Here is a 26,344-nt window from a genome sequence, read left to right on the forward strand (position 1 = left end):
CTAGGAAAAAGCTGAATCACGCTGTGACTAGATTTGTCTTAAGGCAAGGGGGAAGGGCAGTCAGACACCCGGGCATTGTGACGGAGAAACCAGGCTTGTACAGGCCAGACGGGGTGCACCTCTCAGAGGAGGGCATGGCAGTTTTTCTGGAAGATATTTTTAAACAGTTATGTTAGTGGGTGTCACTACTGTGGGGTATGGCGGGGCATTGGTACTAGGTGCTCAGGGCAGTAGAGAAGTACCATTGCTGTGGCGGGACAGCACCCTCGACCAGGATTCTAGAAGGGCGTCAGGTGGTCCCTGCGTGGTATTACCCCTCTCCTTGCCAGGAGGGCGGACGGGCCTCGACTCAGCGCGGTGGGGCGACGAACATTTAGGCGGATATGTTCGCGTCAGGCCTTAGAGGCGGGGGGATGTCCACGCAGGGCGGGCTGTGCCTTTGGTAAGGGGTGTGTAGGAATTTGGGAACGACCTGGTCGTTGCCCGGGGCAACACCCCTGAACGGTCTCTGGTCTCAGGTGCCTGGTCTTTGCCATCCCCTTTATCGGGGGTCATACCACTTCTTAAATAAATAAGTATGACAGTTTAATCTAAGCTTTTGGTGTCGCGTCTTTATTTTAGATAAGTGTCTACGTGTGAAGTTATTTCTAGGCCGTTATGCAGTTATTAGAGTACAAGCAACATATTCACTAGGCTACTTAGTTTAAACGAGGGCTGAATAAGCCCAAGTGCAGTTAAGAGCCTGTGAATTGGGCTGTGTAAATAAAGTTCAGTGATAGTGATAGGGCATAGAAGGAGGGGTTAACCCAGGGCGGGAAGCCCCCACCAATGGGGGGCAAAGGGGGTTGCACCCCAGGTCAAGGGTATATAGGTTAGGGCAGCAAGGGTATGCGCCCTCTTTGATTCTTTGATCCCCACCCTCCCTTCCCTTCCTTCTAAAGGCTTTGCCTCACAAAAATTTGAATCAATTGGCTATTATAAGTTTAAAATTGGCGGGACAGCACCCTCGACCAGGATTCTAGAAGGGCGTCAGGTGGTCCCTGCGTGGTATTACCCCTCTCCTTGCCAGGAGGGCGGACGGGCCTCGACTCAGCGCGGTGGGGCGACGAACATTTAGGCGGATATGTTCGCGTCAGGCCTTAGAGGCGGGGGGATGTCCACGCAGGGCGGGCTGTGCCTTTGGTAAGGGGTGTGTAGGAATTTGGGAACGACCTGGTCGTTGCCCGGGGCAACACCCCTGAACGGTCTCTGGTCTCAGGTGCCTGGTCTTTGCCATCCCCTTTATCGGGGGTCATACCACTTCTTAAATAAATAAGTATGACAGTTTAATCTAAGCTTTTGGTGTCGCGTCTTTATTTTAGATAAGTGTCTACGTGTGAAGTTATTTCTAGGCCGTTATGCAGTTATTAGAGTACAAGCAACATATTCACTAGGCTACTTACATAATATCAGATATAGTGCAGTTGTTGCATTATATTTATTTTGGTTAGTTTTTCTTGCTTGGCGCATTACTAGCTGGGTGTGTGTGTGTGTATATGTATGTGTGTGTATGTGTGTGTGTGTTGCTGGCAATAACGCTGATAGCTCAGATTTATCTGCTGCTGGATGTGCACAAACTGCTGGCCAATCCCAGCGTCTCCTTGCAGCAGCGTCTGCATTTGTTCCCTCACTGGAAGCAAATCCAGCAACTTCCTGCTACCTTATTTGTCCTTCCAAGAATGGTTTCTCCAGGCCCTACGTAGGAAAGCCTGTCACAAAGATGCTGTGAGTGTGTGAGTTTCTGCAATTGCACGATTTTTATATTCCCAATCTGTGTCCAATGCTTGTCACAGTAAATAATCTAGCACTGTTTAGATGCTGCTCACATACAGGGCATGGTAGAGAGATCTTCTTTGTTGCACAAAAGTGAATTGCAGGCTTAGGAATCAGTCACAAATACAGGGGTGAGGTGAGGGGTGTTCCTGTGCATGAGATAATAGGTCACAGAAGCTAGGATAGGGAGATATGGCTGTAACGCAAAGGGGCTTTCTCTTGGAGCTTGTCTTTAAACATAGATGTTATTTACAGTCTTTTGTGTGGGTTATTATGTATGCAATTGTCATTTTTACAAGGTCTGACGATCAACTAGTTGTCTGTAGCACAGCTTGCAGCAAAAATTGCATTTTCTTTCATATGTCTCAGAAGGTCATATTTCTGTTGCATGTATTACTGTATAATGTATGTGTTCTATGTAACATATTTATGTGATGTTGGTGCCAATCATTCTAAAACTTGACCTAATTATGTGCACACATGTATGACAGGAATAATTGTGGATTTCCTTAGATATGTATTTGTTCTGACCCTGCAGAATAATTATACTCAGCAAGGCAGGAAGGTCTAGATGAGTGAAGCTCTTGGGTGTGTATGTTGTGCTGTGCTGTGACTCACCTCTGTCATTTAACCTGGCGTATAATAGACCTTTTGCTGATAATATAGACAACAGTTATAATAATCTTTCTATAACATTAAGCCACAGCATGATGGTTCCCTGCATACCCGAGGCCCCCCATACAATATGCAATTTACCTGCAATTTAGGAATTTAGGCTCTTTTTTCCTGTGATTGCAGCAATCACAGGAAAAGAGCCCAAATTGCAGGCGAGTTACAGCAGGTCCGATGCGATGCGCTGTGCAGTGCACATCGCACCGGACCCTGCGGGTCACAACGGCTACAGCAGAAATCCCTTATTACGGTATAAGAGAGAGACAATGTTTAGGTAGAAAGTCACTAGGTCAGTCACTGATGGTCTACAGCGAATAGGTCGACACCTTGAAATGGTCGACATCCATTCACCTCCTGGACAAGGGCTGGGGGGTGCGCGGGGGCTGGGAGCAGCGCAGCAGATTACCTTAGTGCTGAGCTTGCCCCAGCCCAGCGGTTCGGGTCCCGGTAGCAGAGATCGGCGCTTGGAGATGATGTCATCTCTAAGGGGCGGCTCAGGAACCACCTGCGTCGGGTGGGGGAGCTCCGGTGTAAAAGGTAACAAACGCCGGGTCGCACCCGGCTTGAAGTTGGGTCCAAAAACCCAGTTGTGACCCTGCAATTTGGTATAAAAGGGTTTTAGAGATCTGATTATTCCTAAATCGGACCCCAGTGCTCTGCCTCTCCTGTCCCAGTAGTCGCTGCTAGCATTGCTGCCAACAACAGGTTGCACTATCCATATGGAGCACACAGCTGGCAGCAAGGGCGTACCTGTGTCCTGGGGTTTCTGAGTTGTAGGGAACTTTCAGATGATACATGCAGCGAGCAGGTCAGGACTCTAAGGGGTAAATTTACTAATGGGTCTAAAAATGAAAAGAAAAATAATGTGGATCTAAAAAAACCAATCAGATTATGGCCCTTATTCTGGTTCACTCGCAAAGGCAAATTCCTTCTCAAATGGACAAAACCATGTGCACTGCAGGGGGGCAGATGTAACATGTGCTGAGAGAATTAGATTTGGGTGAGTTATTTTGTTTCTGTGAATGGAAAATACTGGCTGCTTTATTTTTACACTGCAATATAGATCTAACTTTGAAGTAGAACCCCACCCAAATCTAATTCTCTGAACACTATTTGCGAGTGAACCAGAATAAGGGCCTATGTCGACCATTTTCTAGGATGCAATAGAGAAACAATAGACACAATAGGATTGGTTGCCATTGGCAACTTCACCCCTTTTCATTTTTAGAACCTCTTAGATTTACCCCTTAGAGGTGTATTCAACTGTGTCAGCTTCTGGATGGTTTTCGTGACAAGGGAGGGGGTTGGGTACTTGTGTAGTTTCATGGCGACACTTATGTAATGTCCCTGTCAGCATCAGCATCGTATTCCCGCAGCCAGCCTAGTCAGCTTGAGTCTGCGACTGTGTGTACGTTCGCGCCTAACTGCTTATTACATTGTGTGTGAACCATTGACCATTTTGTAACCTGCCTGACATGACAGGTGTGAATGTGTTCCTGAAACACCCCCACTATCCACGCCAGCCCGAAGCATGGTGAGCGCATGCTGTACGCGTCCTCCCGACCTGTTCATATCCCCACTATCCACATCGGTGTGGAGTTGATTTTATAAAGTGTGGCGAGCTACCGTGCCTGAAGCGTGGGGAGAGCACGAGTAAAATGAGCCCGAAGGCAACGCGGATTACTTGACATGTATTCTGCGTCCCCTTGTGGGACTTGCTGCACTCACCCCGCTTCGGGCTCGGTGGCTTGCTGCACTTGCCACACTTTATAACTTCGACGTGGATCGTGGGGGTATGAACAGGTCAGGAGGACGCGTACCGCATCTGCTCGCCATACTTCGGGCTGGCATAGATAGTGCTGGTTTGAAATGGAGGCATTTGCCAGTACGTAACTTGGAGCGCTGGTAAATGCATCCTTTATTGTGCATGGGACGCACTTGCGCCAGCACCCCCCCCCCCTTTGTGCACGAGACGGACGCGCTACCAAACCCCTAACCCTGACCGTCTCCCTGAAGCGGACACGGGCAGGGTTGCCGTACCCAGCCGCACGAATTACTGAGACGCACAAACGTATGAGATGCTTGTGTGTCTCAGGCAGAGGGAGCGCCTCTCCGCCGGCGTCCACCAGCGCAGGGGATCTGGGGGTTACTTGTGCTGTGTGAGAGGTACTCACTAGGCTTGCCAGAGACACTGCAGCTCGTGGAGACAGTACATGACTACGCTGCCTGACGGGGAAACTACGCTGACTATGCAGGGCTGCCACTGGGACACTATGCTGACAGCGTAGCGTAAGGTGCCGCCGTGAAACTACACAAGTACCGGGGGTTGTTATGATGTGCAAGAGCGTGCAACGTTAACAATATTGAGTGTACACACTCAGAGATATAGTTAAAGATATCGCTCAGAAGGGTCCTTCTGAGTGATATTCTTTATTATATTGGTTGCCTGGTGTGTATGGTGCTCAACTGTAAAAGTAGTTTATTCATTACAACCTTTCTGTTTTACTGAAACTCCCCATAACATTCCTGTAATGTTATTTTTCTGTGCAATAGCCAAGTTCTTCTAATGTCTTCTATTCTATATACATATATTGCTGTCTTTTAAAGTAAAATGTAAAAGGCAAAACCAATCTGTTGCCTATTAGGCTAGTGTCACTTAAACACAAATTGAGCAAACTCGTCCACCTAGCGGCAGTACCTGCATTTCCCAGGCTATTACATTTCCCCATTGCCCTTTTGCTTCTTTTAAACTCATGACCTTATATCTAAGTGATATACTACTCACATGGATGCTTTTTAATTCCAAGCAGGTGATCAGTCTGTATTCCTGCAATAGTAGATTATGCTACTAACAATAGGTTAAAACATAGCAGAACTAAAAAAGATCAATGCTTCATACATATAGCAAGGTTATTAAACTCCTAAAATAACGTAAAGCTTAAACGATATTATTATATGTCTGCCCCAAGTGTCAACAAAAATATACTGGTTTTTGGTATCTCATCTCAATATAGCCCCAAATGTTCATTTTGTGCAAAGAAATAATACAGGCAAGGAACATTGGCCTGGCACCCATTTATATGCAGTTTCGGATGTTGTATGCCGGGCTGACAGTCGGGATTCCGACGGTGAGTATACCAACATCGAAATCCTGACCGCCGGTAGACAGGGGGGCAAGCACAACAAAGCCTCTTGCAGGTTTGCTGCACTCACCACTGTCGCTACTTCACATGCACTTTGCATTCTTTAAGTTTTTTGGGTGTCCACATAGACACCCACTCGGATATGGGCAGGGTGCGGGTTTCTGCATGCTCTTCTGGGGGTGCAGAGAATTTAAAAATTGTGAGTCTACTGCAAGTTACAGGAGCGCATGCAAGTATGATGCTATGTGCATGAAATGCACATCTCCTAAATGTGCTGCCTGCACCTGACATGCCGCAATCTAAGAGTTTTCATGGGAACGCCCATGAAATACTGTGGGTTCCCATGGGGGCTACCCATGGCCGCCACGTCCGTTCGACCAAAGAGGCTGTACATGTGCAGAAATGTTTATGTGCCTGCGCAGTTGCAATTCATTGATCCCCTATGCAAATGCGAAGGGAGCAATCTTAACAGAATGAGGGCCACTGTGCGATTTGCACTACACCACATTTTGACTACACTACAATAGTATGTAGTACAATAGCATGCAATGTAGTATAAAAATACCTGCCTACGCATACTATTTTGCACAGGAGTGCGCATTGCATCGCAAGGGAAAATAAATGCGTGTGATTTGAACTAGATCCGATTTGAACTAAAAGGCTCCGACCGCATGCAATAATCACACCATGTGTGGGCACCATTACTCCTTGGACCTTATTCAGGTTGATTCGCAAGGCTGCGAGTGGATGCATTCAGCAGGAAGTGGGCAGGCAGCAGCTGACATCAGCTGCCCTTCACTGGGCGATTTCCATGAGAACGCCCAGCATTTTCATGGGAACACCCATGAAACGCTGGGCGTTCCCATGGGTATGACTATCCACCGCCGCCCCCCCCCCCCCCCCCCACCTGCCCGCTGGGTGCATGCAGTCTGTTCGCCATGGCCGCACACGGCTTATGCACATGCGCAGAAATGCCGCTGCACATACGCCAAACATAGGTCACTGTGCGAACGTACAGTCCTTATAAACGGACCACCATAACCCCCCCTATTTCTGCTCCTTATATGTACTTTTTTGTGCACCTAGATGACAGACTGAAACATTTCAATATATTGTCAAACCATGTCACTTATTCCCCACACCCACTCATGTGCTGGTGCTCTGATCTTTCCAGTCCAAGACTCATCCCAGTAATTACCCAATAAACAAGTACTAAACAATGGGGACTCTATTTACCCCGATTCTGTAGTACACTAAGGGATTCTCGCCCGCTGCACAAACTCACATGATCATGATGTCATGAAAACAGCAGCACAAGTCCGGGAAATCACAGGCTTGTCTTGTATTTTCTGGCTGCGGCTGAACCGTGGGCAAATGTAAAAGAGGCATCAGCCGACAAACATACTGTAAAACACTGATTCAACAAGGTCAGTCCTTTGTCTCTTAATTTCTTTTCAGATGACCTATATCTTGTGCTGGATACTACAGAGTCTATTTTTAGATCTATTTTATTTTTACCCACCATAGAGAAAACTGTTCATAACTTCTCTCCTGTTTATATAAGTGATTCATATAGCAGTGACCATGACCCAAGGATGATTTGCTTCTGTTGTACACTACTGCACAGATAAGGAACAGCAGTATCATGCAGTTATTTCATTCCAATGTAAATGATGTTACTCCCATTCCAACAACAAAAATCAGCTATTTTATTGTGAATCACGTGAGCACTGAAAGTGTAGGCCTGATGCAGCACCGACTGTATAGGATAAGCTGTTCGCTGCAGGTAAGCCTATGTGATCCTTGGCAAACCCCAAACAGGCTGAGGCATTCGCATTTTTTTGATATGCGATCACGGACCCGATCTGCATATGTACAGAAAAGTTCTGCGTGTGTGCAGTTTCCGGATACAACACTATTAATCAATTAGGCAGTAAACCCAATTATCAGGTTTTTTTCTGCATTTTCAAATTCTTCAAAGCCCCTCCATCGGGGCAGCGCTATGGAGGGATTCAAAACAGTGCTGTGCCCTCTCCCAGCATGCCCCGCTGCCGGGCCGTCACTCTGCGCATGCGCAGAGTGACTCCTGGGTCTCCGACCCAGAATTCCAGCTGCCCTTTGCATCACTAATCGCATATGTTAGCGCATATGCGATTAGTATAAATGCGGTAGCCGGCGAAAAGGGACAGCGGATGTAAAGACATCCCACCCTCTGTCTGATAAGGTTTGATACTCAGGGTGGGATGTACTAAAGGGAAAAGCAGGGAAAAAAATTGTTTTCGGAATTTCCCTACATTCCCTATATGTACCAAGCTTGGACCCAGTTGGTAACTCCATCTTTAGCCTATGGGCTTCTTCTCTTAGAAGTCAGACCTCCCAGGTCTGACTTTATCCTGCCCATAAAGTGGTATGAATACGTATCAAAAAGGGAAGGTACACCAAGGCTCAATGCAGAGTTAAGCTGAAGTTGGCCTTAATTACTCTTAGGTAGTGTGCATGATCATAGTGGCAAATCGGAATGGAAACATGCATATTTATGCACACACCCTCCGCGTGCGCTCTGCGTAGCCCACAATTCCATAGACACCCTTTTGACACAAGTTGTTGATTTGTGTATACCCTTACCAATATTGGTAAATTGTATCGTTCAGTGCTTCGGGCACATGATTTTATTCTCCTACCACGCCCTAGTGGATGGTAGGGCATGAAATACCGCCTGTTGGCAGATGTCGGCTCAAAAAACAATGAAAAAACCCATGTCGACCTCGCAACCTGTCGACCTAACGCATTTGTCAATCTAAAACCTTGTCCCATGTCGACCTAGACATCTGTCGACCTTCATCCATGCCGACCTAGAACCCTGTCGACCTAAGTCGGGTCGACAATAAGACCGTATCCCGTTTTATCCCCATTGTGCACCCCTATGTATCATTTTTTTTATTTGTCTTTTTAAGTCAAGTTAAGTGATGTGATGCATAACACCCAGAAAATGCTATATAAATCTGATAATGTTAACACTCCACATCTGCTATCCATTTTACATTTGATATCCATGCCAAAAAATGTTCTGCATGTGTCTGGCTGACAATAATAGAACCTGGAGGTTAGCAGGGTACATCCCCTTTGACACAGTAGTTTACTACCTGCTGTATTTATTAATTGATTGGGTTTCCTTCCAGTCAAATAAAATAGAGGAATGTTGAAAAGTGTTCATGCAGTGTAGAATTCATTAGCATGGCTGCAACTATGCATGCTGTAGTCCAGGCATGTCAAACTCACAGGCCACATGTGGCCCCGGCTGCCTACTTTTGTGGCCCCCAGGCTGATGGGCTGGCTGCTGATGCTGACAGCGCTCCAGTGCCTGGGACCAAGGATCACCCATTACAGTTCCCAGGTGCTCGGAGATCAGCAGCAGCGTGTGACACTCACCCTGCAGGCGCCTGCAAAAAGCACTGCTGGGAACGGGCTTCAAGGGATGGGCTTGAAGTTTCTTCTGAAGCCCGTTCCTAGCAGTGCTGTGCACGGGTGACGTCACCACACACCCGCACACCGGAGTAGGGCTCTTACATCAGTCGCCAAAGGAATGCAGAGTCGGTGGAGGCGGTAAGGCATATTTGCAGGTAGAGGGCAGAGGTGCATATTTCCGGAGGCTGAAGGCAGAGTGGCAGCGGCACTGCAAATAAGTAAGATTGATATTAATTGTGCTTAATGCAGGTGGGGTGGGGTGGTCTGGTCGATTGGGGGGTGTGGGTAAACAGGGTCTGTTGATCGCACAGGGATGTTTTATGGCCCACATGTTTTCTTTGAAAAGTTAAATAAAAAAGGGAACACTCGGTGACCCTCAGTATAAGGTTGGTGGGCATAGCTTGCTTTTGTGGCGTCAAATCATGGCCCTCAAGCTGTTGTGGAAGTACACGTTCCAGTATGCCCTGCCACAGATTTTATATAATGGATTGCTAAAACTGAGATAAACACACAAAAAGCAGCACCCAAAAATTGATAAATAAAAATGACTGACAATTGGATTGACTTTACAGTAAATTTATAGAATACGTAATAAAAAACTGATACATTTTAATATTAAAAAAGTAAAAGAAAATTCATGGGTATAGACACTCATAAAATTTGTCTAGACATTTCATACATAGTTAAAATGCCAGCACTACAGACAGAATCCGTTCCTATAATTGCCTGGAATATTTAGGGACTGTCTTTGGGGGCTATGTATTTACCATCCGCCTTGTTGGAAATTAGGGCTCTGATAATCCTGCAGACTGTTGAATAAAGTTCTCTTCTGTATGTTGTGGAGGGTCTGGTTCCAGGTAAGGAGGCCCTTTTATTTGTAATCCATGTATCGGCTTCAGGATACATGGATTACAAATAAAAGGGCCTCCTTACCTGGAACCAGACCGTCCACAACATACAGAAGAGAACTTTATTCAACGGTCTGCAGGATTATCAGAGCCCTAATTTCCAACAAGGCGGATGGTAAATACATAGATCGGCTTTAGGATGGCTGCCCACCAGAACTTTTTGAAGATACTCCGTCTGTCCAGGCTGGTTCGGATATGTCCAATGGTGTTTTAATGCTGCAAATTGAAGGCTCCGCTGATGCGTTTCGCTAAAGAATAGCTTTCTCAAAGGTAGTGGGGTGTCAATCTCCTGCTTGTGTATTTATACCCATTGTAAATGAGGTTCATTCAATACATCTGTGTAAATTTAGTCAATCCAATCTATTGATCAAAATCTAAATATATATATATATATAAGGAGGAGGCAAATCCTTATGGGTGGATCCAGCGAATAAGGATCATATTCAGGATGTCTTATTTCCGGTCACATGATCGAAACTTTAGCGACCATATTGCCAGCGATTGAAGTGCGCACCTGCGATAAATCACCCTTATGATCGCAGGTCCTACGGCCAGCTGATTCCCTTTGCGGCTCCCCCGGCAGAGGTTCCCTTTCATCAGCGACCATCTCTGAGCAATATATCTCCCCCGTGTGTACACAGCTTAAAGAGATATAAGCCGGTGCAGAATGGTTAGTAGCTTTATATGCAAGCAGAAGGGTTTATATTGAATACGGTAAAACACAGGTAACCAATGGAGGGACTGGCAGAGCGGATCAGCAGATGATGAGCGTATTGCTAGGAAGATCAGCCTAGCAGCAGCATGCAAAATGCAGTGGCGAGAGTCTGTTCTTGGGAAGACCAGTTAGGAGACTATTGCAATAATCAATGCGGGATATAATCCGTGTATTGATAAGAGATTTAGTAGTGTCTTGTGTGAGATAGGGTCATATTTTGGATATGATTTTTAGATGCATGTAACATGATTTGGTGTCAGATTGAATGTGGGGAACAAAGGACAGGTTATAGTCGAGGATGACCCCTAGGCAACGAGCTTGTGGGGTAGGCTAGATTTTGGAGTTGTCAACAGTGATGGAGATATCAGGAGGGTAACTGTTCTTGGCTGGTGAGAATAATAATAATTCCGTTTTGGAAATATTGAGTTTGAGGTGGTCAGAAGACATCCAAGATGAGATGGCTGAGAGGCATTCAGAGACTCGGCCCAAAACCACTTGTGACAACTCTTGGGTTCATAGATAGTTTTGAGTATCATCCACATACTGACATCTAAGCCTGCATTATAAGCATGTCATCTAAAGCATGCGTTTGATTGGAGAGAAGTTTTAAAACCATCTCATTTTATAGGTAAATGAATCCCATTTTGAACATCTGATGCTTTTCATTTAGAGAGCAGTCTGCATTGTAAATTGTTTTGTTACTGATGCAGTGTATCTTGCAGTGTATCTTTCATTAGTGAGGCTGCACCTATGCATGCAACAGTCACTGTTATGCAGTATATCTTTCATTAGTGTGGCTGCAACTATGCATGCAACAGTCGCTCTTATGCAGTGTACCTTTCATTAGTGAGGCTGCACCTATGCATGCAACAGTCGCTGTTATGCAGTGTACCTTTCATTAGTGTGGATGCACCTATGCATGCAACAGTCGCTATTTTGCAGTGTACCTTTTATTAGTGAGGCTGCATCTATGCCTGCAACAGTCGCTGTTATGCAGTGTACCTTTCATTAGTGGGGCTGCACCTATGCATGCAACAGTCGCTCTTATGCAGTATATCTTTCTTACGTGTGACTGCACCTATGCATGCAACAGTCGCTCTTATGCAGTGCATCTTTCATTAGTGTGGCTGCACCTATGCATGTCTCTCTCATACTGCGTATCTTTCATTAGCACAGCTGTGTAGCTTTCATATATAGGGCTGCAACTATGCATGCTACAATTTATCTCATGCAGTGTATCTTTCATTAGTGTGGCTGCACCTATGCATGCAACAGTATCTCTCCTGCAGTGCATCTTTCATTAGAACGGCTGAAACTATGCATGCTACAGCCTCTCTAAAGCTGTGTACACACAGTACACTTATCGCTGGCAATATGGTCGCTGAGTGACCATATTGCCAGCAATTGGAGTGTGCACCAGCAATAAATTGCTGGCTACGTGCTCCTGTTTTCATCCCCTGGATGGTCGCTGGTCGGAGGATCATGCTCCTCCAACCAGCGACTGCCCTGCCTCTTCTCCCAGCAGTGTGTCATATTCATCAGTAACCATCTCTGGTCGCTGATGCAAACGGGACACTGAGCAATATATTGCCAGCGATCATATTGCTCTGTGTGTACGCAACTTTAGTTTTACTTAATGTGCATTTTGTTTTCTCCCTATTATTAGAAGTGAAATACATTGTATTATACCTTTAAAACACAAAATACCTTTTTAATTTGTGTCCCAGAAGAACAACTATTTTAATAAATGTTTTATTATAATTATGAGTTACAAGGTAGTCCTGCAGGTGAAACTTCTGTGAAAGGCTAAACATACCTATTGTGTGACTCTTGTAATTAAACTCAGACATGTAATGATTGGAAACACCTTTCTCTACTATACATATGGATAAGAGTCCATGATGGTGTGTACACACTTGTACAATCATGACTATATTACAATTTAGACTATCTGCATACAATTTAGACAATATAGTGCAGATCTGCACTATATAGTCTATGCAGCCAAGACGTTCTGGCTGCGATATGGGAGCGTGCATCGGGATCGCAAGTTTTAAAACCTGTGCGATCTGCATGAGATCCAGATGAGATTTTGACTATATAGTCAAAATCTCATGCACATTGTACAAGTGTGTACACACCATTAACTTTGCACCCTACAGTTATTGTAGATATTATATAAGGAATATGGAGAATTCTTGCGTGCAGCTATCACTGGTGGGTGGACGTTGTCCTGAGAGGAGTTACATATACACCTGCTTCATTTAGTGGGGTGTGTAAAGTGTTCCCCACACCTCGTTTAATGTAAGCTCATTTGTGCAAACGGATTTGGAGTAATAAATCTCTTGATGTGCACAGTTACATGGGGGGAAATGTACTATAGCAACACTTATCCTGCTACTAAATAGCACTTCCTGCGGGCATGGGTCGACTTAGTAAAAAGGCCAACAATCATTACGTTGTTTTACCTTTTTGGTGTCTCTGTCGACAAGTGCAGACATGGACACAGTATAAGTGTATAGCGTCCCCTCGCTTTGCTTGCTTCGCTCGCTATCCTCGGCACACTATTACATTCTCACTCAATACCCACTTGGATAGTAAAGTATGAAAAACCACCTTTAAAAAAAAAAAAGAAAAAAAAACTAATGTTGACTTTATTCATGTCGACCTAATGCAGTGTCAACCTAATGACTGCCGAACTAATGCTTGTAGACCTAAGGACCTCATCGCATTTGAACTGCATGAGCTTTGGACTAGACTACAATATGTAATATAAATATGTAAAGTACACATGCAATTCTCTGCACAGGGTGTGATATGGACTAGACGCAATGCAATGTAGTACTAAAATACCTGCCAGCACATACTATTTTACCTTGCGATATGGACATTGCATCGCAAGGCAAAATAAACACAGTGCGATTTGCATGCAAGAATCGCACCATGTGTGGGCACCTTTACTCTGGTTAAATCTGCCACACCTGCAGTGCAGCAAGGTTTTGTCCATTTGCAAACATTGCAGCCTTGCTAACAGGTCTGAATTAGGCCCCTAAGCCAGGTGTTTAGTTGTCAGAACCTGCATTTTCCAACATAGGTACCTGCCACAATGCTATTTACACCACACTAAAGGCAGAAAACCGCAATACCGCAATAGTTTAGTAAGGCCCAGGAGGATTACGAGCAGGAATCCTCTATCCGGGCTTAAGAGTTTGGTCAATTAAATATCTCTGAGACCTCCTTTCCAGACCTATTCATATTGCATTGAATTGAGCCCGTAGTTGGATATTAAAAAAGTATTTTCTTTTATCAGTACAATCAGTGCACAGACTCTTTTTTTTTTTTTTACAGCCGGGTGGCATCAAGGAGTAACCGGGTGGGGGTCTGCAAAGTAATAAAGTGTTTAAATCCTGATAATGAAAATGTGGTCACTGATGCTCGGTCAGGCGACTGTTTCCACCTGGACAACCCTGGACTGTGATAGGCCACGCATGCCCCCTGTCCTTGCAGCCCCATAGTCCGCACCCTGACACCGGGCACTCTTACCAATTTGACTCCATGGGCCAAATGTAATAGGGTGAGAGTTTCAGAAAGTGAGACATTTTGAGAGAGTTTTCCCATGTTTTTTAAAGCAGCAATCAATTACATGGCAAAATCAACCTGGCTTTGCAGTGTAATTGATTGCTCCTTTAAAAAAAAGGGGAAAACTCTCCCAAACTCTCTCACTTTCTGAAACTCTCACCCTATTAAGGTGCGTACACACGGGGCGACCATATTGCAACATCCGCAATGGGAGTGTGCACCGGCGATATATCGCCGGGTGCGCGCTCCCGTTTTTGCCCCTGTGGTGATCGCTGGTCGCAGGAACATGCTCCTGCGACCAGCTGATTACCACTGCCGGGCTCCCCCCGGCAGTTTCTGTTTCATCAGCGACCATCTCTGGTCGCTGATGAACAGGAGAAACTGAGAAATATATTGCTCAGCCATATATTGCTCAGCAATATATGACTGAGCAATATATCTCCCCCGTGTATACACAGCATTACATTTGGCCCCAGGTGTCAGCAGGGGACTTTGAGTCTGCAAGTGCAGAACTTTTAATTAACATTACTTTTTAAGTTAAAAAATTCATGCAAACTGTGAATATTAAGGAACTTTGTATCTTGTATTTCACTAATTAGGAAATAAAATGCTTTATAACTATAGTACATATTGGGCTTTGCCAGCCTGCAGTCCTGGAGGCCATTGAGCATGAGAGATTTGGCTTTTCCAGTGCATGCACATGGTGCTGTAGACTGGAAGCTTGGACTGGGGCAGGTGAAGAAAAATCCCCAAAAACTGCGTGTTGTGTCCGCTTATAAGGCCCCATCATTAGAATTACCCATGGTAATTATGGTGTCTAATTTTCTACCCTAAATATATACCCCTTTATCACAAACAGCAAAAGACACGTCTCACATATTTTAGACAATAGATAAAAGGGGTCGACACCTCGGAAGGTCGACATCGGGTTAGATCAACAGGGTTATTAGGTCAACCCAAGCATTAGGTCGACCTTGCCCATGTTGATCTAATGCACGTGTCGACCTTCAGAGGTTTTGAACTTAGTGCATGTCGCCCTTCCTCTTGTCGACCTAATGACCATATACCAGATAAAAGTGCCTAAAGTGTATCTTGTACCAATTATTTATAAAGCCCTGGAATATTCTGTTACGCTTTTTCAATTGGAATTCTATACCCCTGTGTTTACCTACTAATATGTACATGGAAAAATTACATTTTACAACATAAATGGCACAATGACCCAAAGTATATGGTATCACAAAGCCATATTCAGTTCTATGTGCACATGTTTAATATAAATATCGACACACGTGCAGCACAAGACATTAATTTCTTTATCCAGTAATTGAGGTGTAGCAGAAAGAAGTATGTATGGAATTCATATCCAGCGCATCTGTTTAGATGTTACTTCCTGTCATTATAGTCAAATGAATCCTGAAAGAGAAAACATACAATGCAGCAGTATACAACTATCTCATACCTCTCCGACCAGTTCATTATTTCTAGGCGTTGATGCTTTTGCAGCGCAAGCATGTCTCAACACGACTTTTCTTTATTTAACTTTGCATGCAAATGACTGAAACCAACATTCGCAATTTGCTTGGGAAGGTGGAGAACATGTAAAAATGGGGTTGGTTCAGATTCCAATAGAAATAGTTATTGTACACCTCTGCAAAATCCTACATGACTTTCTTACAGCCCACACCTAGGCACCTGCTGGAGACCAGGCATGCCTTTTTCTGGTAACTGTACACCACCTCACATTTTAATGTAATGGCTCTTATTAGTGCACCTCTCTACTTGGATTTAAAAAAAAAAATGTAGTTTCCAGGGGCCTGTAAAGGGAAGAGAAGGGCTGTGTGCAGGCTTCGTCTAGTATCCTCCTTTCTGGCTTTGTGCCCGAGTCTACTGTGCATGCGCAGGTCTCTGGGAAAATGGCTTCAGAGCCTTTCACAATATAATGGAGAATCCCATCTGGCGTTATCAACCAAAATACCGAAAAGTTGTGTTATTGTGTAGGGTGAGGTAAACCCAGGAGGACACCATTAGGCAATAGTCTGTGTCCATTTTTTTTCTTCAGGCTTTAGAGCCTTGTTCCCATGGGCACCTCTATTGCTCATACACAGGCTGCAGCTGCCATTTTCCCAGTGATTTAGGTATACAGAGACAGCTACCGCCACAGGACTTTGGAGGGGTAAGTATGATTATATTGGTCCTCTGGACCCATGTGCACCAAGTGTATAGATATGCCTATGGCTGATACAGTGTGTAAACAAATTTTATTTCCTTTTCATGTACTTCCCATTCACAAAATGGACATCTTGTATTTATGGATGCAGAGCTAACACTACTATCATACCCCTTTCACATCAGAAGCAAATTACCGGTTTATAGACTTTCAACCTGGGAATTTGCTGAAAATCCAGGGTTTTCTTTGGTGTGAGAGGGTCAAAACGGGTCTTAAATCCCGGCACTCTGACCCTGCTCTTGACCAGGGTCGGAGGGCCAGGATTTAAGACACGTGTTGACCCTTTCACACCACAGAAAAAAAAACAGGTTTTTCAGCAAATTCCCAGGTTGAAAAGCTTTAACCCGTTAATTTGCAGGTGGTGTGAGTTGGGGTCAGGCTGCAAATGGCAAAATGACCCAGCGCTCAAAAATGTCGGGTAATTGAAGGGTGGCCGGTGTGAAAGGGGTATCAGTGTCAACCCTGGTAAAGAGCAGGGTTGAGGACTCGGGACACAGTTTGCATTCAGACCTACCAAAATCTTGGGTTGATGCGCAAAAACCCAAGCTTTAGGTGCTAATGTAAATGGAGTATTATTCTGTATCACTAGCAGCCACTGACTGTAAGTGCCCGGTGAAGCTGGTTGAACTTTGATGAGTTCTCAGTAACAGCCCCAGTAGATTTAACCACTTGGTACACATAGCAGGAAACCACAGCACCTGAAATAATGTTAAGTGAGCCTGGAGAGAACATAAAAACTCCATGTACATTGCACCCTGTTTAAAATCAAACACCAGGCAGCAATGTTAAAAACTATGCAACTGCACTACTTTGGTTTACTGGGTCTAGTTCTTGAACATGCTGTCTGATTACATTAGGGTAAAAGGTCTAGCAAGATGTCTGCTACCTGCCTTTATTTTTCTCAATCTACCCCCCTTTTGTTTTTTGAAGCTTGGTCACATTACTACTTACAATTATTTATGACTCGCATACATTTCTAGTCTTGATTCTGCACAGCTATGTCCGGGCAATGGGTTTCTTAACATTCCTCCTGATCTACCATCTAACAACAAAGGTTACCTTCAGTAGAACTTTACCATTAGCGTTGTAGTTTCAGGGATTGTGGAATGCACAGTTATTTTGTCTTGAACTACAGTACATTCTATATTCTGTGTATAAATGTAACCTACATTGAGGGGTCGAACACAGTAGGTGTGACGGGAGGGAGTAGTGGCACAGCAACGCACTGCCCTATTGTTCTTATTCTTGCTCCAGACATTGTTTTGTTTTATGTAACCGTATGAGACTGTAAACAAAAATCAGCAAGTCAGGGGCAGGTACATTGGAAATTGATTATAAATATTGTATTGACTTTTGCAGACATTTCTCCAGTTCTGGATGAAGATCTAATGGCAGATAATGTCAACCTCTAATAACATAGCGCAAGCTCGGAAGCTGGTGGAGCAGCTCCGTATCGAGGCTGGTTTTGAGAGAGTCAAGGTACAAAAATTGTTCTTTATATCATTGCTTTACCTAATAAATTCTTGAAATATATGTTATCTGACCAAGCCATGATGTTGATAGGCTAAAATGAAATTATATGGCAAATGTGGAATTTACACTACTATTTTCGTTCTCTGTCCTAAGTACTCCTAATAATAAAATATAAAATCAATGCAACTGAATAAACCATGCAGCAATACAAAGGGTGAAAATACATGTATTTAGTTATGTGAATGACTGTTGGCTTTTGGTACGTTTGTGTCTCGGCACAGAATCATCATTTAAGTAAATGCACGTTTTCTACCTCAACATATGTTGACTGACATTTTCAGTCCCGTCATCTTGCAAATTGACATGCTGGTGTAATATTGACTCTTTTTGAGATTCCTGTCAGCATTTTGGTGTCACCCCCTTCTGATGCCATGTGTGGGCCGGTTTTATGAGGTAATGCATAACTTCCAACTGTCCAAGTTGCCACCGGACAATAACAGGACAAATGTGGACTGTTCCAAAATGAATGTATTTTTAATATGTAAGATTTTGACAAATGGTGTATGGCCCACAGAGGGTATTCTAGAAATTGATTTGATATGTGTTGTATGTGTCATTTGGCTTTCACAAGTTGGTATTGGTGCTTATTAAATTGGAATTATAGAATAATGTTGACCCCCCAAGGCTCTGTTCTTGGTCCTCTTCTTTTCTCTCTGTATGGGGGTTATTCTGGTTCACTCATTCTGGCAAATTCCTTCTTAGATGGACAAAACCATGTGCACTGCAGGGGGGCAGATGTAAAATGTGCAGGGAGAGTTAGATTTGGATGAGTTATTTTGTTTATGTGCATGGAAAATATTGGCTGCTTTATTTTTACACTGCAATATAGATCTCACTTTAAAGTAAAACCCCACCCAAATCTAATTCTCTCTGCACAAGTACATCTACCCCACCTGCAGTGCACATGGTTTTGTCCATTTGAGAAGGAATTTTCCAGAAGGAGTGAACCAGAATAATCCCCTATATGTCCTTTCTAGGTAACCTTATTAGCTCATTCCTGTTCCAATATCACCTCTATGCTAATTATACTCAAATCTATCTTTTCTCTCCTATCTCTCTCCCTCTCGCTTCACTTATGTTTCCAAATAACCCTCTGTTATTTCTTCTTAGATGTCCAAGCACTTTCTTAAACTTAGCTGATCATCTTCCCACCCTCCAGCTTAACCTCACCTCCCAGAATTTCACTCTCTATTGATGGAACCACTATCTCCTCTAGTCCTCAAGTACCCTTGGCGTTATTCTTGAGTCCTTCCTCTTCTTTAAACCAAACATTCAACACCTTTCACAGACCAGTCATTTCCGTCTGAAAAATATGTCCAGGATCAGGCTCTTTCTCACCCAGGATGGTACACAGGCCCTCATGCACTCACTAGTCATCTCCAGATTGACCTAATGTAATCGCCTCCTTTTTGGCCTTCCAGACAAACACCTCTCTCCACTCTAGTCTATCCTCAGTGCTGCTTCCCAGCTCATCTTCCTCTCCAAACATGTTGTAGTAGTAGTAGTAGTAGTTAGTTTATTTATAAGGCACCACAAAGTGTCCGCAGAGCCGTACATAGCAAACAAAAAAAAACAAATTCCAAGGTAATGTACAGGGTGTGTTGATAAAATACAGCATAAATAGGGGTATAGATGGTAGAACTAAAATCCACATCAGTTCTGAAGTAGGTGTCGAAATTGTCAAGGAGGCTGAAGATGAAGTAGAGGAAGGGAAGAACAGGGGAGCGCTGGTGAAGTAAAGAGGTAGGGTGAGTATGTGAGGAAGGAGGGCCCTACTCATAAGAGTTAACAGACTAAAGGGAGGTGGGTGGACGAACAAAAAACAATAGGATAAGTAGGAACGGATGGAGGGGTGGGGTAGGCAGAATAGGAGGAGCCTACCCACCTCCCCTCTCTTACAAGCCTTGGCTCCCCTTTCCCTTCAGAATACAACTCAAGCTCCTCACACTCACTTACAAAGCCATTACCCATTCCTTTCCTACCTACCTTGGGTGAGATGCATGAAAGTATAAAATGCGGGCAAACCTCCGAAAAATGCAGTTTTCGGAGGTTTGGCCACAGCCCCCATATGCACCAAGCCCGTAATCTTGGATGCAGTGGGCATTGCTATTTTTAAACCAATATTACTCATAGAAGCTTATGGGCTACTTTTGCACTTTTGCCTCCTGCTGTGAGGGATCTAATCGGATCCCTCCAGCATCTCCGGAGGTGCATGCGTCACTAGACACATGTGCAGATAGGACTTTCGGGTTCTGAATCCAGAGTCCTAACTTATCACAATAGCCATCGTTTGCAGAATTCTTCTTGCATACGGCATTAGTAAATGCCTGTATGCATGAGGAGACTGGCGGCATGCATCGCAAGCTTTTTGCATCCCGCCCCTTATCTCTCTTTACACTCCCTCCTGCTCTCTTCGCTCGACAAATGCACTCCACCTCTCCTGCCAACTGGTTACTTCCTCGCATTCCTGTCTCCAAGATTTTACCCGTTGTGCTCCTTACAGTATCTGAAATTCTCTACCTCTCCCTATCAGACTCTCCACCTCCATTCAAAACTTTAAATGGCTCTCAAGACCCACATCTTCATTAAACCCTTCCATCTCATCCCAACTTTCTGTTTAAGCTCACTGTTACTCCTTCTGTGTCACTCCTATCTGTCTGTCCCTCCTTTTAGAATGGAAGCTCTCACGAGCAGGGCCCTCTCTCCTCATGTGCTTTTCTTAGAAGATATATATCTGCCACCAGGGGCGTTTCCAGAACAAAATTACAGGGGGTGCACCATTACAGGAGAAAGGGTGTGGGGGGCATGCGTGTGCTGGAAAAGTTGGCATGGCCTCAAAACTACAGCACTATTCTACATCCCCCCTACATCACTACACTACATTCCCCTACACAGCACACTACATCACTACGCTGCATTCTTCTACAGGCCACACTACATGCCACACTACATCCCTCCTACACGCCACACTACATCAGTATGCTACATCCCCCCTACATGCCACACTACATCACTAGCCTACATTACCTCTACACACCACACTACATCACTACGATACATTCCGCTACATGCTACACTACATCACTACGATACATTCCCCTACATGCCACACTACATCACTACGATACATTCCCCTACACACCACACTACATCATTGCGCTACATCCCCCTATATGCCGCAGTACATCAATACGCTACATCTCTCTACATCACTATGCTTCATCCCCCTAAACGTCGCACTACATCACTGTGCTACATCCCTGTACACGCTGCGCTGCACTATGCTATATCATCTACACAACAAACTACATAACATCCCCCTATGTAATGCATACTTTACTTTCCTAATCTACCTTCATCACAAAAGAAAAAAATCGGCTCCTCTCTCCAACTTACCATGATGTCCAATGGATGGATGCAGTGCAGCACCTGGTCTTCTGGTTGGGAGACTGTGCCAGGAAGACAGATATGAAGAAGGAGCCAGGCAGGGACTGAAAAGATCAGGCCTTGTCATATGGACATGAGGGAGATGGGTAGTGGGGAAGAAAGGTGCAGGACAAGTTTTTTCTTTTGCCATGCTATCGTTAGATCGGCGGGCAGGTGGTTGTGGAGAGCTGCAGGGATGCCCTTTCATTGCTGTTTGGGCAAATGAGAGGTGGGAACGAAGGGGTACCATTGCACTTAGGTGAGGCAGGGGTGAGCCGGACATGCTGGGGGCTGGCCTTAACCTCCACTCTGGCCAGCCCCTTTAATTTGTCTCCTCTTGGCCCTAAGTAAGTAGTGCAGCAGCTGTGGCAGGGAGGCAGGACAGAATCTCCCTGTTCTGAGCAGTGGGGTGGCTGTGACAGGTTCGGCAGCTGCAGGAAAGATTCGACCAGCTGTAAGTAGTGGGGCGGCTGTGACAGGGTGGCAAGCTGCGGGAGTTATATCTTCCAGCTCTGAGCAGTGCAGCTGCTGCTGGAGTTCTCTCTCCTGATTGGCGGCCACTCTGCAGCTGCACTGTTGGCCGGGTAGCGCGGTCATGCACTTATATGGCCTGTGGCTTGTATGGGCTCTTATTCACTGGCTGCAATGGAGCAACAGCCCACTGACTGACAGATAAAAGCCCTTCTTAATGGGGTGGCACGTGCCTTGGTGCCCCCCCCCCCCCCTCCCTGAATCCACCACTGTCTGCCACCCTAGTAATTAATACTTCAGTGTCCTATCCCCTGATGCAACTGTCTTTATTTACCATGTACTTGTCCTAAATTGTCTTGTACTATAATTTGTTGTTTCATTTTTTTTTTTTGCTCATTTATGTATTGTCAGGCACTGCAGAACAATTGTAATGCCATATAAATAACCAATAATCATAATAAGTATGTGTTCTTTTTATTATCAAACTTCAGGTCTCTAAAGCAGCGGCAGACCTTATGAATTACTGCGAGCAACATGCCAAAAATGACCCACTATTGGTTGGACTGCCAACTTCAGAGAACCCCTTCAAGGACAAAAAGCCATGTTCTATTCTATAAGATCCCTCTTCCAAGTGTGACTGCCATTCTGTGACCAGCTGATGATGCCCGCACTGCAGATAACTAAAGTCAGCTAAATGATTTGCCAATTGAAAAAAAATAATAATATGAGAGACAGATTTCAAATATCATGTTCATAAATTCAAATGACTGCAGGGGTAGGAAACATTTGTGTAGATAGTATGTGTTGTAGAAGGATTTGCTGTACTTTTATCTATAATTTATATGCTGGACAGTTTAGAAATAGAGACGTTGATAACATTTAGCTTAACATGCTAACTCCATTATTGTCATCTTGCTTTGTGTGTGTACAATGAGGGACTGGACAGATTGTGAGTGTTGTGTGTGAGTGTGTCATACAATTAAAATGTAACTATTTTTTTGTGGTTATATATATTTTGTACAGTTACTACCTGACATTGATTTGATAGGGCATTTACATTTGGAGCATGGCTAGAACAGATATATGAAGGAAGGTTTTGACACAGAAATGAAAACATTCTTTATAAATGAAGAAGTTTGCTTTACTACATTTTTCCTAGATTATCATTTCAGTTTATGTGCTTTACTTGAAATCTTCAAATGCACTCAGCTTCTAAAATAATTAGGTGTAAGGTAAAATACATGTTTTGGATTGTTCTTCAATGGTGAATGTATCTTAATTGTGTGGTGAAGTAATCTGTAATTCATAAATGGCCTTTGCATGGGGGTACTGCGCCAGGGGCATAACACGGCATCTTTAGACTCCATAGAAAAATAGTTTGTATAGGGCTTGGTGGGGAAGCCCACTTTGCTATCTGCAGGTGCAGGTCTGGAACATGTGCAGTAATGTCCTGATCGGGGATTCAATGCAGAGTTGATTCCTCTTCTGACCATGCGCCGGTCTTGCACATCGGAATTTCACTGCTCCTGTGCACTGCCAGCACATGATGTGACCCACAGCAGCTGTATTTCTGCCGCTGTACTACACCCAATGCGGTAGATTACAATGTAGCCAGTTATTTCTTTTTTTCTTGAACAAACAACCAAATCTATTTTATGACCGATACATTTTTTTTCTAAAACAATGAGTTTTAGTTCTTCTGAAAATTTTTGCTTGGCATGCAATGTTTGGGCCGGGGTTGTCTCCTATAGCCGATAAAGGTTTCCTGCCCAGGCAAGAATATAGTTATTCCAACTGCACGGTTTCCTACATTTTATTGGCTATCATTGATGGATTGAGATGGATGCTCAATACAAAACATACAGAATTGGTAATTTTTTTCAAGATCTCCTCAATCTTATGTGTACTATTGTGAATGACCCATTCTTAGGGGGTATTCAATCACCCACAGCCATCTCCCAACGGCATTGAACAGGGTATCTCAGCAGAATGAGCCCGACTTCACAAGCAGTCGAGCTCATTCTGCCGAGAATGGCCAGGAAGTGACGAGCTCCTGGCTGCAGCTCGACTCTTCCCGGCCCGCAGCTCATGGCTATGCCCGCTTCTCGTCCCACTGCAGGCGGTACATTGAATCCTGCTTGCAAATTCTCCGTCGAGCAGACTGAGAACAGGACTGGGTCACGTCTGTCAGGCCAGCTCGACAGCCTTTGCCCAAGATTGAATACCCCCCTTAATCTAACAGAATTCCTATTTGTTAAGATTGATTAAGGGCCCTGTTTGGACCAAAACGTCAAAGTAGTTTACAATTATTCCATACATTGTGCAGAATATTTTGTTATAATTAATGGAGTCCTGAGAATGCCGTCCATTTTAACTTATTAAAGACCTTTTTTTTTTCTTCTTTGGCATGACTCCCATGCAATTGCTCTTGAAACTGTCCGGGCACACCCAGGAGCTAAAGTGGGAAATACCACTCCAATCCAGCAGGGGCCGCTCTACTGAAGTTACTTTTGTTATTACTAATGCAAGTGAATAACGCTTCAGTTTTTATCTAGAAGTTTATACTAGACTGTTTTCACTGCTACTACAAATTATTGTAAAACCCCTGTTCAGATATTGATTTCTTATTTACATAGAAATATTTGGGACTTTCCATTCCTTTGTCTTTTGGTGGCGTACCCTGTATATCTGCAGTATTCTGATTAAGAAAACTGTTGTTATAACACTTCCCTTTGTACCGAATGCTATACATTTATCTGCAAATAGTAAGTGTGGAACCATATGCTGTATTATACTATACCCCAGTGTCTCTTGTTTTGTCTTTTCAAGCTGCTTTGTGTACTTACGTGTTTGAAACAAGATTCATTTGATTTTCTAGATGTATACAATATTTTCTCATCTTGGTGTTTTCCTGCCTATGTAATTGACGTGTTAACGACACACAACATACATATATATAAGCAGTGTTTATCTTTACATCCTAATCCTTGCAGTTTTATTGTTCATTTTTATCATGTGCCAAATAATTTTGCACTGTAACCATATATTTAATGGTGTCGTTGTTATGATGTTTAATTAAATAAAAAAATAAAAAAATCAGAATACTTTACTTAAAGACATAGTAATATGTGTCTTCATTTAATTTCACTTTCTGTGGAACTACATCTGTTACCTGCATCTGCCACATGGACCCCATATCTGCGTTGAATGGTGAGCAATCCCCATACAACTTGCAACTCTGGCTACACACCCATGGGATGCTTTTTGCTTTTCTTACATGTGAAGGCACAATTGCTACCTAGTAATGATGTATCCAACTCATTCACTTGTAGCTGCTCTAGGTTGCAGATATTGGCTGCTTTGCATGCATCATTTCTTTAGTCACTTACCTGGCATGGTCACATTCCTTCTGCTAGGTAGGGAAATGTAAAAAAACAGCCCTCACCCTCCCTATGTTTCCCAGGCAGCTGCAGAACTGAGAAGCCGTCAGATAAATATAAAGTTGTGATAGTCATGATATTTCGTTCATCGGCTGACCGATATAACATCCATCAATGTTTAAAATTATGTTTATGACCAATGTTAAGATTTTATTTTATTCATGTTGAATATGCTTATAAAAAATAATTATTTGTGAGTGTTTTTTGGAAAAAATATTAGCCATTTAAGTGGTAAAACAAAGAAGATGCAGTCACATTCAGACTTGTGAACAACTCAGAATCAGTTCCACTGTGTGTTGAAGGTACATTCTTTACTACAGTATGGGCATGATTCTGGTTCACTTGCAAAAAGCAAATTCTCTCTCTAATGGACAAAACCATGCTGCACTACAGGTGGGGCAGATGTAACATGTGCAGAGAGAGTTAGATTTGGGTGTTTTTTTGTTTCTGTGCAGAGTAAATACTGGCTGCTTTATTTTGACACTGCAATATAGATATCAGTTTGAAGTACAAACCCCACCCAAATCTAACTCTCTCTGCACTTGTTACATCTGCCCCCTCTGCAGTGCACATGTTTTTGTCCATTAAATAGAGAATTTGCTTTTGCAAGTGAACCAGAATCAGGCCCTTAATGTGCAGCAAGAAACATTTACAAGACAGAAGTATGTCCACATTAGGGTGGATGCTGCTGACCCGTGCATCAGGCAGCTTAAACTAGGGATGGCCATCGACCATCAATGATTTAAAATCATCGATGGTTATGGCCGATGTTGAATACTTTTGCCTTCAATGTGGGAGAACCGATGTTTCCTTCTTTATTTTTTTCTCAAGGTGCCGGAACACGGAGTATAGCTCCACCCCCGACACCCGGACCATAGCTCTGCCCCTGACACCTGGAAGTCCCACCCCCGAGTTCTGATTGGCCCACAGGCCATTCAGTCAAATATAGT

General features: G+C 43.9%; 1 protein-coding gene across 2 annotated transcripts; it reads left to right on the forward strand.

Moving 5' to 3' along the window:
- Nucleotides 1-1,610: 1,610 nt before the first annotated feature.
- Nucleotides 1,611-25,581, forward strand: GNG7 (G protein subunit gamma 7). Of its 2 annotated transcripts, none has more exons than XM_083183244.1 (3): nt 1,611-1,764; nt 17,884-18,003; nt 22,446-25,581. In XM_083183244.1, exons 2-3 carry the CDS (start codon nt 17,923-17,925, stop codon nt 22,569-22,571), a joined length of 207 nt encoding a protein of 68 aa, XP_083039370.1. In that variant the 5' UTR covers nt 1,611-1,764; nt 17,884-17,922; the 3' UTR covers nt 22,572-25,581. The 2 variants fall into 2 exon arrangements, with proteins under 2 accessions (XP_083039370.1, XP_083039362.1); XM_083183236.1 differs by having other exon boundaries at nt 1,615-1,772.
- The last annotated feature ends 763 nt before the right edge of the window (nt 25,582-26,344 follow it).

This window comes from Crinia signifera, chromosome 1, assembly GCF_055691185.1.
Source record: "Crinia signifera chromosome 1, ASM5569118v1, whole genome shotgun sequence".
Classification (NCBI taxonomy): Eukaryota; Metazoa; Chordata; class Amphibia; order Anura; family Myobatrachidae; genus Crinia; species Crinia signifera.